This window comes from Phoca vitulina, unplaced genomic scaffold (assembly GCF_004348235.1).
Source record: "Phoca vitulina isolate PV1807 unplaced genomic scaffold, GSC_HSeal_1.0 scaffold19, whole genome shotgun sequence".
Lineage (NCBI taxonomy): Eukaryota > Metazoa > Chordata > Mammalia > Carnivora > Phocidae > Phoca > Phoca vitulina.
The window spans coordinates 29,268,282-29,290,740 of record NW_022589722.1 but is presented as its reverse complement, the minus strand read 5'-3'; the positions used below and the strand labels follow the sequence as shown (position 1 = coordinate 29,290,740).

Sequence of the window (22,459 nt, the reverse complement as noted above, 5' to 3'; positions counted from 1 at the left end):
TATGGGACAGGTACAAAAATAAAGAGCTACACTGAAATGTAAGGTTGTCTGAAGTACCACAGAGATGGGAGCAGCTAAGCCTGCTTGAGGCGCACAGGAAAAGTGGGACATCTGAGTGGGATCTTGAGGTGAGAGTAGGAGTTTGTCAGGTGCAGACTACCAGACGGCGGTTCAAGGCCAGAGAGCGGCACTTACAAAATCTGCGGTGGGAATGTCGAGCACATTCGGGAAATGAGGAGAGGATATGTGTGCAGAAGTGGCATGCACGGACGGTGGGGCATGGTAGGAGGGGAATCCTGGAGAGGCAGGAGGGCCAGCTGAGAAGGGGCCAGAGAACCGAGCTGGGGAGTTCATCATTTACCAGTAGACAGGAGAGGGTTTTGTGCTATGGAGGGAGGGGGTCACATCGTGCTGCAGAAAGATCCTTCAGCAGCCCCAGAGTAGAGCATGGATGTAAAGGAGGAGAGCCTGCAGCCCAGGGAGACCCAGTGTGGCCTCCAAGGGTCTGGTAGAGATAGTGCAGAGACCCCAACTAAGGGGGGGACTACTAGTTGACTTTCCAGATAAGGGACCCAGGTGATGGGTGGGGGGCCAAGATGTGAACCCAGGGTGCCGTTTGGAGGGGCCCCTTTCTCTGCCTAGAGATCTCACCCTCCTTCACCCGCCCACTACACCAGCCTCTCTTTCCTCCACCAGCCAAACCTCAGTGCCATCCCTTTCTGGAAGTCATCCCAACCTCTTGCTGGGGCACCTCTGCCTTCTGGGCCTTCTTCACTTGCCAATGACATTATCAAAACACAATACTTTTGAAAACTTTGAGGGTTGTAAATTGGTTGAAGAGAGTAAGACCATCTTGTTTGATTCATAACTGCAAAACATTTTCATTTTTAGATGTATAAATACTAATTAAAATGATTGGTCCAATGACCTGTTTCATTTTATATTATCTCTTCCCTTCCAGTCTCTTCCCTTGTTTAAGAACACCTGCCTGTCCATTTATCTACTGACAACCCACATCAAGTGCATTTTGGTGCATGTATATCATAGACAATGAAACAACACTGTCACGTGTCCTTTTAGCAAAATTAGACGCTCCAGCTTCTTGTCACAAAATATTGTATGATCAGGTCCTTCCTGTTGGATGACTAGCTGAATTTAAAATACCAAATTTACCTTTTGTTCTTAGAAATATATCATTCACTTGTTAAGAGATTTGGCTTATATGATCAGTTTCACCATCATCACTGGAATCCAGAGTGTTCTGTCTGTGTGCACTCCTCTTCCAGTTCATCTGATCATTGGGAAACAGCTTCTTATCTCAGTTTTCTTCCCTCTGCCATTTGAGCATGAAATAAGCATTCTGAATTTCTCACTGTGTTCAATGAAAACTAACAGAAGACTACAAAGATGGTGTCGCTGTCTCCTTTTATACCTTCTTGAAAGATGCTGGTATACTTTGGGCAGTGCAATCAGGAGACTGGGGAGTGATTCATTTCAATATCATGTCCTCAGCTAGGCGATTCCCCTCATTTTTTGTTTTCTTATTGCAGTTTTAGTCTTGTTTCTTAGGATAGTTGGAAACAATGAGTAATGATTGACCATTTCTTAGGATAATGAAATCGATCTAGTAAAATTGAAATCAAGATCACTAAGACCCCATAGTATATATGAGAGGGTCAGTGGACCCATGTGGTATTGCGATAGAATGAGTTTTATCTCATCAAGAAAATAAATACCTTTTTTGTTGTTCTTGAAGGATCTCTAAGAAAAACTGAAAGTCATGAATGCCAGTTCCTTCCATTTTCTGGATCATATAGAATTGTTATTTCTTCCTTAAATATTTGATATAATTCACCAAAGAAGTGATCACGTCCTGGAGTTTCCTTTGTTGGAAATACTTGAACTATGAATCTAGTTAATTTAATAGTTAGATCACCCACGATTTCTCTTCCTTTTTGAATGAGTTTTTGCAGTTTGTGTTTTTTCGGGTATCAGTCCATTTCATCTAAGCTGTTAAATTCATGGGAATAAAGTTGTTCGTTTTATTCCTCCTTTCTTATTCTTTTAATATTTGTGGTGTCTTTAGCGATGTCCCTTCTTTCATTTCTGATATTGGTAGTTGGTGACTTCTCTCCTTTTTTCTTGATCTGGTTAGCTAAAGATTTATCATTTTATTGATATTTTCAAAGAACCACTTTTTTGCTTCATTAATTCTACTCTATTGTTTCTCTGTTTAAATTTTATTGATTTCTCTTCTTTATGATTTCCTGCTTTCTTCTTGCTTTGAGTATAGTTTGCTCTTCTTTTTTATTTTCTTAAGTTTGGAACCTCAGATTTTTTATTCAGGTTCTTTCTTTTTTAAGAGAAACTCCAAATGCTGTCAATTTCCTTATAGGCACAGAGTTGGCTACATTCCGCAGACTTGGATATGTTATGGTTTTAATTTTCATTCCGTTAAAAATATTATCTAATTTCCCTAGAGACTTTCTTTTGATCCACAATTATTTAAAAGTGTGTTTTTGTCAATTTCAAAAATATATGCATGGTTTCCAACTATCTTTCTGTAATTGATTCCCAGTTTAATTCTGTTGTGGTCAGAATACATGCTTTGTATGATTTTATTTCTTTGACATTTGTTTATTTTATGACCCTAGAGATGGTCTGTGTTGGTATCCATGATTGCATGGATACTTGACAAGAATGTGTATTTGGCTCTTGTTGGGCAGAGTGTGCCAATGAGATCAAGTTGCTTAATAGTGTTCAGGTCTTCTGTGTTCTTGCTTATTTTCTATTTGTTCTATCAGTTACTAAGAGAGGAGTCTTGAAGTCTCCAAAAACAGTTATGCATTTGTCTATACCTCCTTCCAGGTCTATCCATTTATGCTTCATGCATTTTGATATCTGAGAAAAATAGCATATTTATACTTATCATTTCTGCCTCTGTTCCTGTATTTCTGAAGTTCTAAGTTTCTCTCTGCTATCATTTTCCTTCCTCTGAAGAACTTCCTTCAGCAAGTCTTTTAGAGCATGTCTACTGGAGACAAATTGTCTTAGTCTTCCTTCACTGAGAAGATCTCTCTTGCTCCTTCATTCCCAACATGTATTTTTGCTGGGTATAGAATTCTGGATCAACAGTTGTTTTCACAGCACTTTGCAACTATTATTACATTGCTTTCAGGCCTCCATGGTTTGTGGTGAGAAGTCTGCAGTCATTCAGATGGTCTTGCACCCTACATGGCACCTGTCGTTTTCCTCAAGTTGCTTTTAAGACTTTTTGCTTTATCTTTGGTTTTGAGTAGGTTTAGTATGATGTGTTTGAGCATGACTTTCTATGTTTATCTTTTTTGGGGCTTACCGAACTTCTTGAATCTGTAAATTTGTGTTTTTCATCAAGTTTAGAAAGGTTCCAGCAATTATTTCCTCACATTTAAAAATTTTTTGGTACCAATCTCTCCCTCCTCCCCTTGTTATATCCAAATGACATGAATGTCAGACTTTTTGATTTTGTATCACAAGTCCCTATATTAGTCCCTGGGGCTATATTATTCTCTCTTCTTTTTCTGTTGATCAAATTGGATTAATTCTATTCATCTGTCTTCAAGTTCACTGACTCACTCCTCTGTCATCTGCATTCTGTCAATCCATGAGCCAATCCAGTGAAAATTTTATTTCAGTTGTATTTTTCAGTTCTAAAGTTTCCATTTGGTGTTTGTCTTCCCCCAGCCTTTTTTTTTTTTTTAAGCTTCTATTTCTTGGCTCAGAACATCCGTCTTTCCACTTATTTCAAGGTCATTTACTCTTACTTCATGGTTATCATAGCTGCTTTAAAATATGATAATTTCAACATCTGGGTCATCTTGGATTTGGGTTTCTGTTGTCTTTTACCTTGAAAATTGTTGGGATTTTCCTGGTTCTTTGTATGCCAAGTGATTTTGGATTGTATCCTGGACACTTTTAATATTATATTATGATATTCTGGCCCTGTTAAAATCCTCAGTAGCATGTTGATTTGTTTTTTATTTATTTTTTTAAGCAGACAATCAATCCAGTTAGGTTCAGACTGTAAGTCCTGACCTGCCTTCTGTGGTTTCCCTGTCAGTTTAATTTCAAGGTCACTGCAGCACTAGCAGGCCAGCCCATGTGTACAGCACCCAGGGGCAAGTCTTCACTATGCAGCAGTCAAGTTCTCAAGGTTTCTGCTCTGCTGCTTTGGGTTAGTTTCACACATGTGCACAGCAGAGGTGAACCTGGGACTTCCTGTACAGATTTGGGCAGCCTATTTTCCAGATCGCTCCTCTCTATTTCTCCCCACACTCTACAGCCCCCAGAAAGGGCCTTAGTTTTTGGTCTTCTGACTGGAAACTAGGTTTTAGCCTACCTGTACTGTTATGTACTTCCTATAACTGGGTCCACCCCCAGGGCAACATGGTGAGAGAAGAACAATAATGTGGATACCTTCCACATTCCTTGAACACAGAGCATGTCCTCTGGTGAAAGAGAAGAGTTGCAGTTTTAGGGACCTACCTGGCCACTACTACTACTGCTGGCCCTGTCACAAAAGTGCAGTTTTGTAACTGGGAGTCCTGGGATCAGGACCAGAAGGGTGAAAAGAGACAAAACAGGTGTTCTACCCCCATACTCTTTGTACTTCAGGACCTTCCTTCAGAGTTCTCTGGTCAGAAGAACAGGCTTTCTTTTGGAGCTTTTTTAGTCCATGCCTGCTGCACAGTTCCAGAATCAGGACTGCCCTTAAGCCTAAGCTGGGAATATGGGTGGTAAAGAACCCACGAAACTCACACTCTATCAGTTATTCTTCAAGTTTTGATTTCCCTCTTCCATCAGCCTACTATTGTTTAATTTTTAGTGTCCTCAGGGTTACTTTTTGTATTCTGTCTAAAGTTTTTAGTTGTAATCAGTGGGGGACAGAGGATGGGAGTGTGCTTACTCCACCTTAACTGGGATCTTGACCTGCCTGGAGTGCTGGTCCCTGAGATCACACAGCTGCCTCTTCATCACTCATGCCTCAAAGAGCTGCTCCCTGGACTTCTTAGATGAAGATTTCCCTCTCACCCATCTTCAGTATCTGAAGTTATCTGATTCATTCATTTTCCCATGTGTTTGCTGTAAGTTCTCACCATTGCAGTATGAGCTCCTTGAGGACGTCTGCTCTGTCCACATTGTTGTTCAGTGTGTTTGTAGGACCTAGAGCAGCACATAGGAAGAGTTCGTATATGTTTGTGTCTGACAGACTGGCTGATAGGAAAGCTGCATCTTCCTGACTATCAAGATCTAAAGAGTCAGGTAATAGGAGTGGAAATCAGTGACTTTTGGAAAAGCCCATAGAAAAACCTTCTGATCTCTCTAGAGGAGATGGATATGTAAGATGGGACAGGGGAGAAATGGATGGAAAAACCTTAGGAGTCCCTGGTTTGAGCATGGACCCCTAAGAAAATAATCAAGACTTATGGCCTAGAAGAGAAATTGGATTGGTGGGGGCTGTTTGGATTTGCATTTAGATAGATCAGTTTGGGTACATTGACTTTGCAGACATAGAATCTGTATCCTTTGGGGGAAGTTCAGGTGAGACCTCTGGGTGCAGGTTGGATTTAGAAGGAGCCTAAAGGTGAAGGCAGGGGAATATGCATCATTAGGACCTACAGTCCTATAAGCAATATTTGTGAAAATGCAACATAATCCCGCCAACCTTCCAAAGCCTTTAGTGGTGAAGTACGGACAAAGGATGAGACTGGTTGACCTTCGGATCCCTTTCCACCCTTGAAATTCCATGATTCTGTGGAGTCCGGTAGGCAGTTGGAGAGAGATGGAAGGGAAAAGCAGGTGACGTTATAGCACTAGTGGTACAGACGGGTGGGTACAAGGCATCAGGGTGTGGTTGGGGACATTAGAAGGGGTGACCTTTCAGAAGAGTAAATAAACTTTGGGATGGAAAGAGAGGAGTGGTCAAGGGTGGAGGGAGCCAGGTAGGGGCAGAAAATCACACTGAATGAAGGCACATATGCCTGGCCCCAGGGTCGGTGTCCCCCCTCATTGTGTCATTTAAAGAGCAGCATGATGAAGACCACCAGAGAGGGGAGAGATTATTAACAGTGACACATGGAACAGAAAGCCAGTAAAGACCCCTGGATTCGGCAATATACAAGTAATTGGTGAATTTAAAAACTGGGGTGAGGGCTCGATAAAGGGAGGTGTGCCTGCCATAGTTTACCCATGGACCCCCACGAGCTGGCATTTTCCAGGAAGGAAAATGAGCCTGGGCCCATCCGCATTTGGTCCATTTGAACGGTAACTAAGGAAGAGGGAAGAGACCCCACCCAATCTGCCGCTGGTCCTCAGCACCCTGCCAACTGAGTAAATGCAAGAACTTGTGTTTGCCAAACCGTGGGAGTCACAGTTCATGTAATTCACAGTTGATGTAATTAAAATAAGGTCCTTTCTATGTGGCACACAGGTCAGTAGCCCAGTGTAGGTTTCTGGGGTAATCACGGCCACCAACGAACTTGGTGACTAGCAGGTGCTGGGCACTGTAGATCATCGAGTAATTTGAGGAGTGGTCCCCGGGACAGCTGTCTGGGAGCACCAGCATTTCTTTGAAGGGACTGGAAGGAGAAGCCACACAGAGCGCTATTAGTACTGCTTGCTCTGTTGATTCTAGTTGCTGTGACCTGCCTTGCCGTCTGCTTGTGAAATATGTGACAGAGTGGCGCTTCCAGGAGACTCTTGTCTGGTGGGCGGAAGCCGCAGGCTGCACTTTTCCAGCCCTTGTGCCGAGCCTGGCGCTGCACACTGGGGATGCCGCATTCGTTGAACTGAAACTGAAATGCTAAGTGGAAGGAGGACCCCTCAGTGCATAAAAACCAAAGGTGGCTCTCACCTCTGTGAAATGTAGTATTTGGGGACTCCTGGGTGACTCCATTGGTTAAGCATCCAACTCTTGATCTCAGCTCAGGTCTTGATCCCCAGGGTCATGAGTTCAAGCCCTGCGTTGGGCCCCGTGCTAGACATGGAAACTACTTTTTTTTTAAAAAATGTAATACTTAATGGATCTTTTCCCACAAAGAGTGGGTTAAAGGAGCACCAAACATGTAGCTTCCGACGGGAGCGAAAGCGGTAGTGAGAAAGGTGTCTGTGGTATCAGAGGCCTGAGTTTGAATGGCTCCCAGATACCGGCCGTGTGGTTTTGGCAAATTATTTAACCTCTAAACCACAGCTTCCTCTTTTGCAAAGTGAGATGGTAATGCCAGGATTGCGGGCAAAACTCAAGATCCTGCGAGTCACCTAACCAGCAGTGCTCAGCACCCACCGGTCCCTGAGTTCCTGGCGGCCATCATTACCCCAGAAGCCCTCGCAGTGCTGCCGACCCGAGTGGCACACACAGATGGTCGTGTTCAAAGCAGCCCTTCTTTGGGGATGACATAAACCTTTGACTTGCGTCGTGTGGGACACACAAATTCCTGCATTTTCTCAATTGGCAGCATATGGTGGTTGACTTTAGACTTTATTTCTTAGAGTCAGTTCATTTGCAGAAGCAGAAATAATACTTTTTTAAAGGGGCTACATGGAGCTTGTTTGCTGTCTGTCCCCCACACTGGCTTTCTTGGGTCCCAGAAGGAGAAGTTTCTATGAGGGTCTGGATAGGCCTCGGTCAGATGTCCCTCTTATCCACTCTCAGGCAAGATGTGCTTCACCCGAGGGGTCCGTGAATAAGTGCAGGTTCCAAGTGGGGCCTCAGATGTGATCCTATTTCAGGAAACTGTTGGGGTGATGTGTGTACGGTCCGTTTTGCTGGAGGAATGTCTCGAGTGCTCTTGTATCTCCAGGGAGAATATTTCAGGTGCAGATATGGATGTGCAAAGCTCAGGTGCCCAGAAATGGAGTGAGAGGTGCCCCTAGGAACAAAGCAATTCCAGAAGACTAAGCGGGGAAGGGTTTTATAGGTTTTAATACACCCCCCCACACAACTAGTGGAAGAATCCAGGGCACCTCAAATTGCTTCGGCCACAGCCCTCACTGCCCCTCACCGTGGCCTCTCCCCGGTGGTAAGCACAAGGTGTTTTTTTAAAGTGTCTTCCGTGTCCATCATTCTGTGAGGAAATAAACAGAATTTTGATCATTTTACGTCCCATGAGCCCAACCTGTGCACATGAGCTGGGACTGAGTAAGCAATCCTCCCCCGTTGTTCCTGAAGTCTGCGTTCCAGTCATTCCCATGTGTGAGTTCAGAAATAAAAGTTTTTAGCTGTTTTCTTCTAAAGATACTTACCATTCTATTGTGTTTTTGTCCCCTTCTGAGAATAAATGAGCCCTGTTTGTTTTGTGAGCTGCAGAAAAAGTTGAACAGCATTTATCTGAAAATAAACAAGGACTTATAAAATTTAAGAAGACTTCCCTAACATACAGCTGGGGAAATAAGACTGTATTTTAAGAATTAAGTTAGACCAGATGTGAAATAACAGACTTTAGCGGTGTCTTTGAAATGAATGGGGATGGGGAATCCCTTGGGAGATTAATGAGTCCATTAAATTTAAACACGGTTATTTTTTTTTCTTTTAAGACCAAAACAGAAGGTCGCAGATTCAGAACTAGCTTGTGAACAGGCTCATCAGTATCTTGTTACCAAAGCAAAAACCAGATGGTCAGACTTATCTAAGGTAAGAAAATGATTATTTCCTTAAAAGGAAAGGAAATGTATTTCAGTGTTCCCAGATCGTTGGGATGATCAAGCTGTTTAGATCCAGTCTTTGTATACCCAATCCATGACTCCTGCTATTCTTAAAATACTTTTTTCAAAATATATTCTCACATTCAAGGTCAACTGATGTTTAGAAAAATGAGTAACTGTTGGAGTTACGTAGACAGAAATTCCTAGCTTTATCTCAGGTTTGCTATAAATTAAAAATTTAAGTAAAAAGAAATGACACTGTCATGTTATTTGTACACAGTTCAAAATATGCATCTTTAAGTGGTATTTCTTCCTGCCTTCCAAAATTATAGGAGCACATTTTGAAGGTGAATGCCCTCGACGGGCAGTCATGTACACTTATTTGGTGTCGAGGCAGGAACATAATCTAACGACAGCTGTACCCCCAGGACAGTAGAACCGAGCATGCAGGACTCGGTTCATCCAGAAGTCTGGAGTATGGGATCCTCCTTTCATAATGTAGCAAGGACACAATAACTTCGCCGTAGGGAGTATCTTTAAGACTGCACTATGGAGGTATTTTCACGTTATTGTGAAGAAAGCCTCCACTTTGTTTCATTTGGTCGTTTTCTTTCTATGTTTGCCTCTCTTGGCCTGTGTGCAACGTGAAGTTCTGTCCTGTAAGTCCTGGGCTGCCCTGGGGCTGCCTCTCCCCCGTCCTCTGTCCTCAGAGTTGACTGTGCAGGGGCCCAGGGTGCAAATCACACGGATCGAGTCCTCGAGTGCCCACTGGGCAGGCCTGGCCTTCCAGAGCCTTCCTGCGGGAGTGCAGGGCCCACTCTGGGCCGTGAGCTGCGGCCACACAGCATGCCAGCCGAGAGAGGGCAGAGCACACTGTGACACCATTCTCCACGCCCTGTCCTCAGCTTCTCTTGGCCCGCCTCTCCTCTCCTCCCTGCTACCTCTGTCCCCTCTTCCTCCTGCCCCAATCACACCCCCTCCGCTGGCGCTGTTCTCCGTGGGCCCAGGGGCTCCCGGGGCCACTTCCAGGCCCTTCCCAGCTGCGTCCTGCCCCACTTCGATGTACGCAGCACATCTCTGGGCCGCGTGGGTTTGTGCCAGGGGTTCGGTGGTAGCGAAGGTCTCTCTGCTTCCACCTCTCAGCTCACTGACCAGGGCGGGGGCCGGTTAAGGAGCAAAGGCAGATAATTAACAAAGCAGGTGGGTGCTCTGGGGAAAATGAACAGACTGCTGGGGGCGTGACCAGAGGGCTGCGGAGGTCTTTGTTTCTGCCTTGTGACATCCATCCTTCCCGAAATGCTTCCTCCCCTGGCTCTACGACGGCTCTGTGGGGCCTTCTCTGCTCCCTGCCCAGGCCTGCCCCCGTCTGGGCTGGTGACCCCTCTCCGTCTCTGTGTTCACTGCTGCGAGCATGTCCTCTGCACTCGCCTGTCCACATCTTGATTCCCGTGGCCTCTCAAAGTCATCTTTATCCTTGATGCTCTATAGAAACCCCAGTGTGTTCAGAGGAGGCGCGGGGACCCCGGAGTCCTCTGCTGCTAAACCAGCAGCCTCAAGTCTGTCTCTTCTAGAACTGAGCCTGGCGGAAGTGTGGGGAGGGAAGAAGACTCAGGGTTACAGAGGAAGAGCAATCAGAACGGCTCCAATGGGGTGTGTGGAGCCACTTTGTCGGGAGTCAGGCATCCTGCCCATCCCCCCACCTCTCTCAGACCCCACATCCTGCCCGTCCCCCCACCTCTCTCAGACCCCACAGGACTGAATGACCCTGCATGTCTTAATAGTAAGACGGGTCTGCCACCCTCTTGCTTTACTTTGAATAAAGCTCTGAAGGCATCCGTTCTGAATTCTGAACCTGCAGAAAGTACGGTGATGCATAGCTAAGACTAGCAGCGTCCCGGTGATGAGGCGGGTGGTCCCCAGCCGCCAGCACACCCCTGCTCTTTCCTTCTGGGGTGCCGCAGAGCGGGGGCCGCGGCTCCCTTCTGCTGCATCGCTGTTGAGGATTCACCAAACGGGACCTGGGAATATCAGGAAGGATGTAGTCTCTGGGAAAACTGCATGTGAAACTTGAACAAGAATTCCAGTATGGTGCCATCCAGCCATCTTCAGCTAGGGGCCCCAGCGAGCCGCTCAGCCAGGCTGGGCCAAGGATGCCTCCGGCCGAATGCTCGGACGTACACAGCCATCGTCCCATTCTGGGTGGCCTAACGGGCTCATTCCCATGGAAGTGTTTTTGGAAACCAAGTTCATTGAGTTCTTCAGCAAACATTATGAATTAACAATGCACTGTTATAAGATGTTAAAGACACAGTGACCAAAAAAGGACATGGTCTCTGTCCCGAAGAGACTTGTGGTGTAAACACCAATAAGGGCGCTAAAGAATTGTGTGAATTAATGATTGAAGTGGCTTGCTTTAAGCTTGTTTTTTAAGTTGTGACTCTACAGTGGAATATAATACTGATACCTATTATATGTATGTGTACTATATATAATATGTATATATTTATATGTGTGTATAATATACATGAACACATGTATATGGGTCATAATACACATAATAGTTTAGGTATGTTTAAGGTAGCACGTATTCCAAGCTGCGTCCCGTCACGTAACCACCATCCAGATGAAGGAGGAGAACACTGTCCACATCTTAGATGGTGCGGCACACTCTATGTGAAGGGCCAGACGGTGACTAGCCTTGGCTCCTTGGGCTGTCGGCTTCAGTCCCAGCCACTCGGCTCCACTATGATGGCACTTGGTACTGTCAGACTTCATTCTTCTCCTCTGTAGTGGATGTATGATAGTATTTCACTGTAGCGTTAGGTAGCGTGTGTGGGTTACTAATGAGAGTGAGCATCTTCTCACTTATTCCTGAGTCAGATTTCCTTTCTCCCTCAAGTGCCTGCTTGTAAGTTTTCACACTGGGTTGTCTGGTTATTTCTCATTGGTCAATAGGAGCTCCTATGACAGTTTGGCTACTGGTCTTTTGTAAGTGATATGCGATGCAAATGTCTTCTCCCAGTGTGTGTTCTGTGTTTCCACTCTTCTCATAGGATATCTTTTAGTAAATATAAGTTCTTCTTTTTGAGGTAGTCAGATATGTTAACATTTCCTTGTAGGTCTTGTCCAAGAAACTGTGTTCCACCCAAAGTCATGAAGATGTCCTTCTAGCAGCTTTCCAAGGTCCTTCTAGCAGCTTTCCAGTGTATCCATTCACATCCTGGTCTTGAAATCTACACCGCCTGTCTCCTGCATGTTGGGAGGCTCTTCCGTGTGGAGACCCAGCTGTCTAGCCCCTGGAAGGCCCAGCCTTTCCCTCACTGATCTGTGGCAGCACCACGATCTGCTCAAGGCCCGTGGGTGTCTCTGGGCTCCCCACTCGGTCCCACTGGTCACTCTTTCTGTCTTGGCACCAATACCACGGCCTTATAATCACCATAACTCAGTAATAAATTTTAATGAGCTGGTAGGCAAGTCCCTCCTCCTTGTTCTTTAGGAGTTTATGAATCAGTTTGTCAAGTTTCACAAAGAAACAAAACTTATTGGGAAATTCGTTGGGAGAGAAATGATGTCTTTACAATTTTGAGTCTTCCAGTTTGTGCCCATAGTGTATCTCCATTTCTTTTCTATTTTTAATATCTTTCAGTAAAGTTTTAGACTTCTCTGTGTGGCAGTCTTGCAATCATTTGTAAGATTTGTTCCTAGGACTTTATATTTTTGATGCTATTATAAATATTTTTTTGAAATTTGTTTTCTGTGCCTGATACATAAAAATATGAATGATTTTGCCTATTGATATAAAATCCATACTCCTTGCTAAATTCTCTTATTATAGTAGTTTGTGGATTCTTCCTATATATACAGCCATGTCATCTATGAATAATGACAGCTCTATTTCTTCCTGTCCCCCCATTATACCTTTTATTCCCTTTTCTTGCTTAACTACACTGGCTGAAACCTCCAGTACCATGTTGAAGAGAGAGCAGCAGAGATATTACCTTGTTCCTGACCTTAAGGGACTGTCTCCATCTTCACCATCGAGTGTGATGCTTGAAGAGGACTCTGCGCGTGTCCCACTGCCTCTGCTCCACAGTGTTGTTATGAGAAGGGCCAGATGAGCTATTATGCACAAACAAGTCAGTGCCGAGTACCGCACATTACCTGCTAGTCTGTGGCCCTCTTAAGTGGCTGACAAATCCCCCAGACACCTTTTGCACTCCTTGGGGACATTAAAAAGGTACCATATCATCTTGTCATAACAGCTAGGGTCTCATGCGCCTCATCCCCCTCTTACGGCCAGAGGGCCGAAGCCACTGCGAGGGCTACAGTCTCATTTCCCAGGCTCTGCTTGCCCCTTCTTTCTAATAGTTTTTGAACCCAAGTTGTTGGTCAGGAGAAGAATCCAGATCACACACCTGAGACCACTCATTACCCAGAAACAAGCCCCTTCTAGTACAAGATACTTGTCCGAGTTTTGCTCTGTCACCTTCTTCACAGGAATGGTGAGGGAATCTGGAACTTTGATGAAAAGGTAATTAAGCAGGTAGATGGGGAGAGAAATGTCTTAGATTGTTCCAGATATTGACTATTGACAATCCTCTAGAGTGCCATGAACACGTTTTGTATGTTACTAAATGTTGTCTTGTTGTGTTCTAGAATTTTATAGAAACTGATAATGAGGGCAACGGCATTCTTCGGCGGCGGGATATAAAGAATGCACTATATGGGTTTGATATTCCTCTTACACCGAGGGAATTTGAAAAGCTCTGGATGAGGTAAGTGGAATCTGCAGGTGAGCTCCCTTTCATCCTGCCAGTCCCGGGTTGCTGGCTACAGCAAACTTAGCACCAGCCTTGCTTGCTACTTGGGGGTGAAGTGCGGGGCCAGGAAAGGTTTCCGCTCAGTTGTGTCTGTTCTGGGTCCTTGCTTCCCCGAGAAAGCAGCCTTGGCGAAGAGGCTGGTGTTCAGGACAATGGAGAATCAGGGTAAACACTCATCATTGATACCAGACTTGAGAGGTTTGCATTTGCAAGGAACGGGGAGTTCAAGCCCAAACCTGTATTGTTTTAGAAAACTAAGTCACTCTCCAAAGACTTCATTCTAATACAAGTAGCTCAGCAGACGGAGCCGCAACAGGTAAGGGGAGAAGCCGTCTCTCCCCATTGCCTAAAGATGGAAATCAATGTCGCACAACAGTATTATAGATAAGTAATTTGTTGAAAGAAAATAACCAAACTTTTGGCATCTTGGAGTAGTTTCCCGAGAGTGTCTTAAACTGAACATAATATCTAATATTGGTTACATTTTTCAAAATGTATTTTAGATTTAGCTGTTCTTGAATTAGGTCCCCAGTTCCAATAGTCCCCATGTAGGTGTCTGAGTTTGGAGGTGCACTAACAATGCGGTCCATTTCCAAGTTCCAGATCCATCTTTGAGTTACCTCCGTCTTCATGATGCGTTCGCTGCCGCTCGCACCTCCCCAGGATGGCACATCAGTATTGTACATCCTCTCAGGGGCTAGCTCACGGAGCAGCTCCTGTAATTTTTTAGCTTTTCATCTGTTCAAAGTGGAAGGCTGAAATGTTGGCTGAGTTTAGAACTAGGTGGGCTGTTTTGTGTCTAATTTAGAAAAGCAACTTGAAGTTCTTACAGAATCCTTTATTTTTTTTAGATCAGTTGCAACACAGGGCCAATTTAGGCTCCTTATTCATATTCTCTTTCAGTAGATGAAATGAGTAGGTCCCACTGAGTAACCAAAAGATTGGGGTACACAGGCACATGGATGGACCTCCCACTCTGTAGGCTTTTTGGATGATGCAAAGGGGACTGTGTGGTCCTGATAGTCAGGGACCCATCGGGGAATGCAAGCACTAACCCAAATGCTGGGGCACAGTGTTGCCTATGACAAATGCCAGAGGAGGGACCATGGCGAGGAGGATGGGAGATAAAAGCGGGAAGATGGGGGGCGGGGGGGCTGTGGAAGAGCAGGAAGCTATCACGGTAGGAGTGAGGTTGGAATGTTCCAGGGGGTCAGAGGGGAAGGAGGACTGTCTGACCCATGGGACAGTCGGGAGGTGTTCCAGAAGCACCCACCCAGGGTTCCCAGGGTGAGAAAGGAAGAGCAAGGCCATCACGGCCTGTAGTCCTAGTTTTCAGGCATCATTAGCCAGACATTCGGGAATAGTGAAGGCTGAGCAGAGCAGTGGTGTGACCCAGCCATGCTTTAGGAAGATGAGTCAGGAAACAGCTCAGAGAAGGGAAGGGTGGGCCCGGGGAGATGGCTGTCTCCATCAGGGTAGGGCAGGATGAGCTCCTGAGCAGGGTGTGGGCCATAGGAAAGAGGGGTGCTGGAGCCAAGTGTCCCCCTCGAGGGCTCCGGTGTAGAAAAGAGCACACTCACTCATCTTCCTGAAGGGGGGATAGAGCACATGCCCATTAAATAGGACTGAGATACTTCCTGTTGCTTTTGGCTAAAATTTCTTTATTCATTTCTTGACATTATTAAATGTACAGATGTCTTCTGTGTGCTGAAAACTGTGTGAGGTCAGAATTTCATCTGCGTTTGTTCAGCTGGCTCACCCCGCGGATGGTGAGGGCTGAAGAGGAGAGCTCCGCCACCAGGCGTGTGGCCATGGCTCCTGCCTCTGTCCTTACCTCTGTGTGGCCTCTGCAAAGTTACTTCCCTTCTCTGTGCCTCACTCTGCTCTGCCCAATTTGTCTGAGGGGTGTGTTGGTCGGGGTAGGCTAGCTGCAGTAACCAACAGGGTGGCATCTCAGGGGCTTGCCCTGATAATGATGTCTCGATCTAGTGTGGATATCAGGGGGCGGGGTCTGCCCTCAAATCATTCAGGGGCCAGGAGTCCCACCACCCCCTGGATCTTCTGTGTCTACCAGCAGAGAAAGGGAAAGAGCACAGAGGACCATGTGGTCAGCCTTGTAGAGACCAGGCCTGGAAATGTGGCCGTCACCTTGCCCACGTTCTGTTGGCCAGAGTTCCTTCACCTGGCTGCTCTCACCTGCAAGGGAGTCTGGGAGAAGCAGTGTGGATATTTGTCCAGGGGCAAAAAAGAAAAAACGGTGACAGGGAAACCCATGATGGGATCTGTCACATGTGGAATTACCTCCAAGGGAGAAGGCAGAGGGGCATTGCAGAGAGAGAAAACTTCAGGAATGGTCATACTAGGATCTGGGCAGGGAAGCAGAAACCACTCTACCATTTCTGGCCAAGCAGGGCTGAATGCAGTGACTGATACAGATGTCAGAGGGCCGGAAGTCTGAAGGGGGAATGTGGTTTTACTCAGAGGCCAGAGGCTGATGGGCTTGCAGAGTATGCTAGGAGGGGGGTCAGGAAACCGCTCGCCAATCCGGGACTGGAGGGCAAAAGAGAACAGGGTGTTTCTGGGAGGTCAGGAAGATGCCTCCACCCCAGCGCTGCCTCAGAATCTGCTAGAAGCTCAGCCACTGTGCAGGGCAGGAGCCATGGCCACAGCCATATGGCAGGAAGTGGAAACAGCCTGCGCTGCCCCGCCTTTTGACCGGGCACACCTCCCTGGGAGCAGCCGGGTGGGTAACTCAGAAGATGTGCCGAAGGATGAGCATGGGGTTGAAAGCCACCAGAGGAACGTCCAGTTAATAGGGAGAGGAGGGTGTCATATTCCATGACTGCAGAATAACCTGGTTCCCCGGGATGCAGGCAGCCTCATTTGGGCAGGAGAGCAGGCTGCATGTCCGCTGAACCAAATCATGAAGGGCAGGACAGCGCAGGGACCCCATCCTAAGGCCAGGTGTTTAATAGGGAAAGACCTAGGCAGGCCTGTGTTCTAGACAGATCACTCTGGCCGTAGTGGGGAGGATGACCTGCAGGAGTCTGGGTGGGAGGCACAGAGATGAATTAGGGACTGTCTCAGTGGTCCACATGAGAAGTGGTGAGCTTTCCTGGCAATGCAGGGAGGACTGGGAAGGAAGTGACAGGTGTGAGAGAGATTTAGGAAGAGCAAATGAGCCTTTAGCAGCCTGGAAGGAGAGGCTATGTGAGACTAGATGCTGCTGCAGAAATTGGGAAGACAACCTGAGGTGGCCGAGTAGGCTGCAGCTAAGGGCTGTGCTCTGAGCCAGAGCGGCAGCTGGTCCCATGGCGCTCCACAGGAGCTGTGTGATGGTGGGCCAGTGGCTTGCCTTCTCTGGGCTTCAGTCAGCTATCAAGTAGGGTGGCAATGGGGACAAATAATAGAGGCAGAGTACCTGGCACACATAAGCATAAAAACTGGCAGCAAAAAGATCATATAGATTTGAAATTCTTTTCTAATTGCGATATTAATGCATACTCATTTTAAAAGTCTCAGAAGGGCGCCTGGGTGGCTTAGTCGTTAAGCATCTGCCTTCGGCTCAGGTCATGATCCCAGAGTCCTGGGATCGAGTCCCACATCGGGCTCCCTGCTCGGCAGGAAGCCTGCTTCTCCCTCTCCCACTCCCCCCGCTTGTGTTCCTGCTCTCACTATCTCTCTCTCTGTCAAATAAATAAATAAAATCTTAAAAATAAATAAATAAATAAAAGTCTCAGAAAATCCAGAAAAGCATAAAGGGAGAGGAAAGACAACAACAAAGCACCCGTGACCTACTGAGCAGACATGGTAAATGGTGACCTGGTGGTGAGGCTTTCCCACCCATTCTCTGCGCATTCCCACGATCTCAGCTAGTCGTCCACTCCGTGTTTGCTGGCAAAGGCAGCTGCCCCGCCCTGCTCCACGCCCCACGTCCACCCCTGCACTGCAGAGCAGGAGGCGCTGAGCCGGCGAGAAGGGGCTGGCCAGCCAGGGCCTGTCCACGCACCAGGAGCCTCCTTCAGTCGCCCTAACCATGCGGGGGGGCATTCTCCCCCCAGGGACGCGGGGAAGTCGGGGACGGCTGGGACCCATGTGACACACTGCCAGCTGAGGGGGTCTGCTTGTCAGAATAGGAAAGCCCCTCAAAGTAGATAAGTGGAAGTGAGTAGACCAATAACATTCTGCCCTTTCAAAAATACACAATTAAAACCTAGGGTACAATATAGAATGTAGACAAGAAAAAAAAATAGCATCCATTATTCACTCAACGTTTATTAAGCACCTGTGAAGTGCACTATTTTAGAGCCTCAGATTAGTCTGGAGGGTCTAGTCAATGCTGTGGAAGCAAATTAATGAATTCACCCCCACATCTCAGTGGCTTAGCACAGCGATATTTTATTTCTCACTCACCCAGTGTCTACAGCATGTTTACCAGCTCTTCTGGGCGGTTCTCTTCCAAGTGGTGGTTTGGGGAGCTGGCCAGCTTCCAGCTGTGGCTTCATTGAGCCCTGTGGGGGTGTCTGCAGAGCTGTAGGATCACACAGGCTTGGGTGGGCTTCAGCCCCAAAGTGACACCCTCCTGCCTGCGGCCCCCACTAACTGCACAGGGGCTGGACAGATCGGGGAGGACCCAATCTTCGTGGTGTGAAGTGAGCCGGGACGTAGGCTGGCTTATCAAGGATTAAAGGAACAAAATGTTCCAGCCTGAAGGAGGCTGGTGTGAAAGGGAACCTGCTCACTGAAGCCAAATCAGGATCTGTGAGGATGAGATTTCAGGAGCAGGGTGTTTGGCGTGGTTTTGGAGAGATTGCTAAGAATGAATTACAAGATAGAAGTGGATTCATTCATTTCTTCATTCATCTGAGCAATCACGAAGCAGGAATTTTTTGAAACTTTCTAAGTTGCAGGCCTTGTGCTGGACGCTGGGGTTCCAGAGACAGCCCCCACTCTCAGGCTGCTCACAGCTCGGCGGGGAGGGTAAGCACGGAACACAATGTTGCGGGTGGTGGGAGCTGTGCGGGTGTTCAGGGAGGGGACACCCCCCCCCAGGGGGATGCGAGGCCTGAGCTGAGTCTTAATAAACAATCATTTTATTAAGGAGGAAGGGCTTCCCAGTGAGCAGAGGCCCGGAGGAGGGGGAAGTCTGGGACAGGAGAGGAAGGACACTGCCCATCACAACAGAGCCTGAGACCCGGAGCCTGTCTGGCTCGGGGACCACCAGCACCAGGGGGCCCACTGTGGGAGGCACTTCCTCAGGGACTTGCTCAGCATGCAGAACACCTTCTGTAGCCTCATTTCATCAGACAGAATTCGACTATTTTGGATTTAAAACAGATTTTGCTGAAAAACTATGAAGATAATGCATTAGAAACATACCCAGAAGGCTAGCACAGGGAGGCAAGTCTCTGAATTAACAGTATCGGATTAGTTGTATAAAGCCAGCTGATCAAGTGGACTTGATAGAAGGCTTTGGGGGGGATCATTGATGCCCAATTTTTGCACATTTCTTGATATGGTAGGTAAGTTGTATCTTGGTCTTCCAACACAAAAAGAAAAGACTATGCAAGGTACCTTTGCCAAACGCACCTGCTCGTGGGAAGAAGCCCTGACTCTTAAGTTACCGGGAGCCTTGGTCATCTGTATCGGCCCAGCCATGGCAGCACCTGGCAAGAGCCTGCTGGGCACCCTGCTGTGGGACAGCAGGACAAGGACAGCCCGGAGCAGGGAAAGGAATTAAAGGGGTCCAATGAGCAAGGTCTTTAGGTTAGGAAAGAGGAGACCGAACAGGACATGGTAGCTGGGAGGGAGTTTTGGAAGTGCTTGGGGATGACTGGCCAGGTGGGCTCCTAGCTCAACATAGAGAACTTTTCGTGATCCAAGTCGTCAGGCACTTCAGTGGGTGGTCTTTGAAGGAGTGCATTTCCCCTGCCGGCCTGGCTTTATCCAAGGCCAGACCACCCCTCACTGGGGAGCACCAGGGAGGGATCATGGACCTGGACGGCCCTCAAACCTGTGACGCCACCAGGACTTGCTGAGCGTGCCCAGTGGCCGTGACCAACTCGGGCAGGGGAACACCACCCTGAAGGCTGGTGATGTTAACCATCAGACCGCCCTCCCTGGCGACCCCTGAGAAGATTCTGTACGTCCCAAGCTGCATAAGTTGTCACGTCTACCTCTGCTGCCTGGCCTGGGTCGTCAGTGGGGCTGACCCCAGACCCTCTAACTCTGGGGTCAGAGGTGCTAGAAGGTGGGGCTGCCACTGACATAAGAATCAAGTGCCTGAACTGAGCATAAAGGACTGAGACTGAGCGAAGCAAAGCAATCGATGTGAACGTATTCAAATTGTGTGTACAACTGAGTTGCTGTATGCACAATAATTGGGCAGAGTAATCGGATTATATCATAAATTAGCGGCCATTGCCACATGCAAATGCAAGCTTTTATGGGTCCTCTGTTTATGTGCACATTTTTCCTGGCACATCTGTTGCCGAGCCATTTTAAAATTCAACCTTTATAGGCAAGTTGATTTTTTTAAAATGTTACACAAAGGATTATATAATGAAGGGTGAGGTTATGTAAGCTGAATTAACTCTCCTATTATTCACATTCATAACAATATTTTAGTTGCAATTGTGCAATCTGGTCTTCTGTTCCTTTGCGATGAGAATGGAATGTTTATGATCTTTATTAATGAGGTAATTAAGAAGTGTCTTTTCATTCAGTTCAAGTGTCATGATTTAGAGTTTGTTGTCAGTAATCTCTTGTGCACAACACGCCAGGATGGTGGCGCTTCCTTAGGAACACGCGTCCTTCGCATGCAGTAGCTCAGCAGACAAATATCGATAACCAAGCTGTGCGAGGCCTGTGGCCAGGTGCTGGGAGTTTGTTTGTAAGGATAACATGGCGTGGTTGCTCGTGGTTGCCCCTCAACAAACTTGCCATCTAGCGGGGAAAGAAGGCGTGTTCTAAAGGTATGGTTGAGCCTTTGGGTGGTGAACTGCGGCAGCAAACACCAGCATGCACTCACTGGGTGCCAGGCCCTGGTCTAAGACCCAGGGGGCATTTACCTGCCAATCCTCACCATGGCCCTGGAGAAATCCAGACGAAAGTAAAAATACAGCACTTTTGACTTAGGAAGAGAGAGGAGTCATTGGTCAGTGACTGGTCTCCACACCATTCTTTCCGGAGCCCTCCTATAGGAACGGGGAGCCTTGGGGAGCTTCCCTTCCTTCCCCTTCCTTGGGACATTGATGGAAAATAAACTACCCTTTCCGCAGCTGGAGTCTTATCACCAGCAGCAGGAAGAGCTACTTGCTAGAGGCCCCTCTGCGGCCTGGAGCATCATAGCCCTGCCCAAACCACAGCACATGCCTTGGCAGCCAGAGACCCCACAGGCCCTCTTTTGTGGGTGTGTCCCTTGGTTTTGTTTTAGAAAGCAAATTCACTGAACACAGGTAGAATGGTATTTGGCCGGGGGTGGGGGGTGTTGCAAGTACTAAGGCTGCACTAATAACAGACGCCTGGAAAGGCCTCAAATGGTTTCATAAATATATTGAGAGCAGCAGTAAGGCACTGACCTGAGACGTTGGGTCTAGGAAGGCCTTCAGGGGCTCACAGAGGAGGGACCAGAGCCCCAGAGTGGCCGAGGGCCTTGCCAGGGTCTCAGGGCGAGTGAGCGTCTGTTTGACTTGGAGTTAGTTCTCCACTCTGTGCTACCTCGGAGTCACAGAAGGGGACTCTCCTTACCTCGTAAGATAGAGTACCTGGTCACAATGGGTCTGGACGCCCATAGGGCGGTGGAAGTCAGACACGAAGCAGAAGTGTGGGGCACAGAAGCGACAGATGGGGGAGAGGGAGGGCACCCCCCCAGTTCTGTAGGCACTTCAGGGAATGGCCCATTTGGCCTTGGGGAAGGACGGATGGCATGCCAGCTCCCGGGATGCTCTGTGGGTTTTAGCACAAGTGCATGAAGGGTTTGCCTAAAATTCCTACCCCTCAGCCTCTTCCCCCCACCCCACCCCTCGAGGACAAGAAAGTCGGGGAAATAAATACGTTCTCTTCATCGCTGCTCAACCGAAACAGTCGCAAAGGTGTCTGTGTGTTGGAGGTGAGCAAGCGTGGGATCCTGCAGATTTTTCCACGTCTTGTTAGTTAACGAGCAGAGGGAAGCTCGGCCACACACAGGAAAGCTGCCTGAACTCATGCTCAGTCAGACAAACGTCCAAACAGCCTGCTAGAGGATTATGCCCACAACATTGTTTAAATATAGTCTTGGTCCTTAAATCACATCCGCAAATGCCATTTTTATCAGTCAGACGAGGACCAAGATCTTTCGGTAAAAATAAATGCTTTTTTTTCTTTAAAGAAAATTGGCAATTTGCCTTAAAATTTTTTATTGAAGTAATTCTATTCTATTTGAATAATGCTGGGAGATAAAAACCCTCCATTATGCCTTTTTTAATGAATTATAATTCAGAAACATCTCAATAATAGAAAACGACATAAAAGGTACATAGCATAATTCTTATCTTGTTTTCCTCACTGGTCTCGCTCACTGGTTGTATATGATTGGCATCTCTTCAAAGGGGAAATGGGGGATTTGGATCAAATGGCATTCATTTATTTAAGTTTTAAGATTGAATATATTTTTGTTTTTTGTTTTGTTTTGTTTTTTTTAAAGATTTTTATTTATTTATTCATGAGAGATAGAGAGAGAGAGAGGCAGAGGCAGAGGGAGAAGCAGGCTCCCCGCGGAGCAGGGAGCCCGATGTGGGACTCGATCCCAGGACCCTGGGATCATGACCTGAGCTGAAGGCAGGCGCTTAACCGACTGAGCCACCCAGGGGTCCCAAGATTGAATATATTTTTGAAGGACTTTTTCTAAACCTTAGCATAGTTCCCCTTACATGTAGGTGCTCAATAAAAAAAAAAAAAAAAAAAGGATTTAAAAAAAACCC

General features: G+C 46.9%; 1 protein-coding gene across 1 annotated transcript in view; it reads left to right on the top strand.

Annotated features, from left to right (window-relative positions):
- The window catches only part of EFCAB6 (EF-hand calcium binding domain 6), a 225,008-nt gene that overhangs the window by 147,457 nt on the left and 55,092 nt on the right, over nt 1-22,459 (top strand). Inside the window, exons 21-22 of the mRNA XM_032416504.1 lie at nt 8,572-8,668; nt 13,336-13,454. Of these exons, the coding sequence (XP_032272395.1) occupies nt 8,572-8,668; nt 13,336-13,454 (216 nt within the window). The remainder of the gene's footprint in view (nt 1-8,571; nt 8,669-13,335; nt 13,455-22,459) is intronic.